At 41.6% G+C, this 3,170-nt stretch overlaps 1 protein-coding gene across 1 annotated transcript; it reads right to left on the reverse strand.

The window, feature by feature from the left end:
- Positions 1–1,318: 1,318 nt before the first annotated feature.
- LOC124659888 (E3 ubiquitin-protein ligase SINA-like 2) lies at positions 1,319–2,303 on the reverse strand. The gene is made up of 2 exons (XM_047197703.1): positions 2,147–2,303; positions 1,319–2,057 (listed from the first exon to the last, which is right to left on the reverse strand). Exons 1-2 carry the CDS (start codon positions 2,294–2,296, stop codon positions 1,338–1,340), a joined length of 870 nt encoding a protein of 289 aa, XP_047053659.1. The 5' UTR covers positions 2,297–2,303; the 3' UTR covers positions 1,319–1,337.
- Between the last annotated feature and the right edge of the window lie 867 nt (positions 2,304–3,170).

Here is a 3,170-nt window from a genome sequence, read left to right on the forward strand (position 1 = left end):
GAACTTTTTTTTTTTTGAAAGACACAATTTTTATTACATTACACAGCTGACTAAATCGTCAGCTACAGCGTTCACTACAAAGTCGGGGAAATGGCCTAGCCAAGTTTCATAAATACCATTCCCCATGGAGGCTCCATGTGCAGCTAGTGTGTGTGCTGCATTGTTACATGACCTTGAACATACATTAAGTTTTACATCAGTAAAGGCAACTTTCAGCTGTAATTTTATATCCTGGAACAGAGCCCCTAATGGTGCCAGTTTATACTCATCGCTTGAAATGGCTTGCTTCAATATCCTGGAGTCCGTCTCGAAGATAACTCGCGTGCATCCCATCTGAGCAGATATGTTTAGTGTATATAGCAGTGCTAATGCTTCTGCATGGAGGGCGTTAGATAGATGTTCCAGGTTTCCTGCACCTGCAGAAATAAGCACACCACGATCATCTCTTACAGTAAAACCCCAATCACCTGAATTTGATGATTCATGAAAGGCACCATCTGTATTTATTTTGAGAAACTCACTTGGAGGAGGAGACCATTTTTGGATGGAAACCTTCTTTTGGGTCATCCTGTGCTTCTTGAGATTCCTGTATTTATTGACATGGTAGTTAATAGATGATTATATATCATTCGGGGATCGGAAGCGAGCTCGGTCGAACCAATGCAAACCCAAACTCTGTTGTGACTGACCACCTTATACAAAAGTTCCCCTAAAAAAAACCTTATAGAAAAGTTTACCAAGAAAAAACCTTCAAAAATATCCTGGTTGCTCTTTTCTCTACAAGAACACTTGTTACAATTTGTGATTAAAAAATATAATCCAGTCACCATTACTTTGTTTCTACAAAATTGTAGAACTTTGTGCCGGTCGCAGCTAGTTATCATTTCGAGGGCAACCGGTAACTTATTTATTTTCAGCAATGATTACAATGCTTTAGCTCTGCTTATCTCTAAACGCATGTCATCAGCATTTGCTGAAATAAAGCTCAAAAAACATTTGCTGGAAAAATTAACTCCAGCAATGTACTTCCATCGGCATTTGCTGGAAGAATCAACTCACTACAGTATTAGACACAACAGGAATTCTAAAATAGATAATACAGAAACGCTCCATACTAATTCACAAACGCATGCATAGCAGCAAGTACCAGATACGCTCATCAAAGGAGTAGATATAGAAACAGATTGACACCTTGGAGCAGTACTGATAGCTGAGACATGGGGAACCAGAGTAAACGCATATATAAAACTAAAAATGCAACATTCTAAATGCGGAGGGTTGATTGCATAAAGTATTTCAACACATCCTGCAAGCATGCGCACCGTTGAGACAACACATCAATCATCATCGCTGTCCTCGTCACGATCATCCTCTGCCTCATCCTGGTCAGAGTTGTAGTCGTACTCATTCCATTCATCGTCCGACTCCTCGTCCTCCTCCTTCAGCTCGTCGTTGTCGTAGTACACCATACATATCTTGATGCCGACCATGACACCGGTTCCTCTACCGGGCACGGCACACAAGCATTGGTTTGGTTCCCCGTCAGGTTTGATCTCACACCTTGAGACTTGGATGTGCCCTTCGAATCTTGAGAACTGCACTTCGACATCGACCGTGGCCCGTGGAGTTACTGGCCGTACAGAAGTGAGGGAGACTGCATGGCCAAAGGACTCGAGCGTCACCATGTCAAGAAGGAAGAGGCGACCATATCCACTGCAGAGAACTTGACAGCCCGGCTGGACTGGGAACATGGACATCCTGAATAATTCAATCGGTGTTTTTGGCAGATTGTGCAGGGTGGTGAGATGGTCCAGGAGAGCCGCTGTTGGCGCGACGAAGCCGCATCCAGAGATTGGGCAGATGCACGGCCCGATCGGGCACTCTGCCTCGTGCATGTCCTTGTTGTAGTAGGTAATCTTCCTGTTGCATCCGTGCTTGCAGGGAACAAAGATGTTGTTGACGACGCGATCCATGATGTAGCTACGCTGGGCAGCGGCGCGGTCACTTTCTGGGAGCTTGTTGCAGCAAGGCGAACAAATGGGATTCCCCTTAGAACACTGAAACGTATGATACAAAAAAAATTGTTGATCTGATAGATAGTGTTATGTACAGTAACAAAAAGGAAGTGTACTAGTTTACTTAGTACCTGGAAAATGGGAGGCCTGAGGGGGTTGGAGCAGATGGAGCAGTCGAATACCTCCATGCCCATGGTGACATTCTGCATCTTACCACCGTTCATTCCATCTTGGCAACCAACTCCTTTACTCTTGTTGTCAGAGTTGACTGATACCTCCATCGCCACCAAAGCGCCCTTACGAGCTATAGACTCTAGTACCTCTGCTCCGCAAAACAAGTATACATAGTGAGTTAGTGACTACAATAGGAGCCCTTTTGTTTCGACTTCCATTAATCATAACAAAGCAGTATCAACGAAGAATCTATTCTTTTTTCCTCAAGAATACACGAAGCTGTTATTTGTTCAATCACTGTATCGAGGAAACATGAATTTAATTTTAACAACCCAGAGCTTGCATGCAATTTACATACCAGGGTCGTATAAGTAGCATGTGCTAATGTACATGCCAGCCAACTTTCCTAGAAACCTCAATTTGTAGTACTAACTAATTTTAATATTAGCACAGAATTACCCAGTGGGAAAAAATGAATCAGTAAATAACTTTAGCTCAAAGAATACAAATAAAATGATGAACATAAGAATTGGGAAGTATTTATAGCGAAGCAGCCGAGTATATGCTACAATAACCATGATATATTTCAAGTAAGAACAATACCCATAAAATGTGGGGAAATGGGAGCATATAAGCATTTCTTTAATGTAACTGAGCTCAGCAGCCATTCCTATTTGAAAGCTAAATTCATCACATGAAACTATTACCTGATAGATATAACTATGCTGACATAGACATGTTCTGACGATTTCTAAATCATGCAAGGTGGATTGTACATTTCATCAACATGTTTGGACCAACTTCAGATGACAGCAGCTATACTTTTTCTGACGAAACTTCATAGTATTTTCTTACAAGCTGGGGTGGATTCAGGATTTAAGATAGGAATAAAGAAACATTTATGACAAGAAAATAGCATTCCTATTCTACAGAAAAATGCACAAAAATCTTTCTTCGACAGGAATTAGTTGCATAAGGTAA

This window comes from Lolium rigidum, chromosome 6 (genome assembly GCF_022539505.1).
Source record: "Lolium rigidum isolate FL_2022 chromosome 6, APGP_CSIRO_Lrig_0.1, whole genome shotgun sequence".
In the NCBI taxonomy this organism is placed as follows: Eukaryota; Viridiplantae; Streptophyta; class Magnoliopsida; order Poales; family Poaceae; genus Lolium; species Lolium rigidum.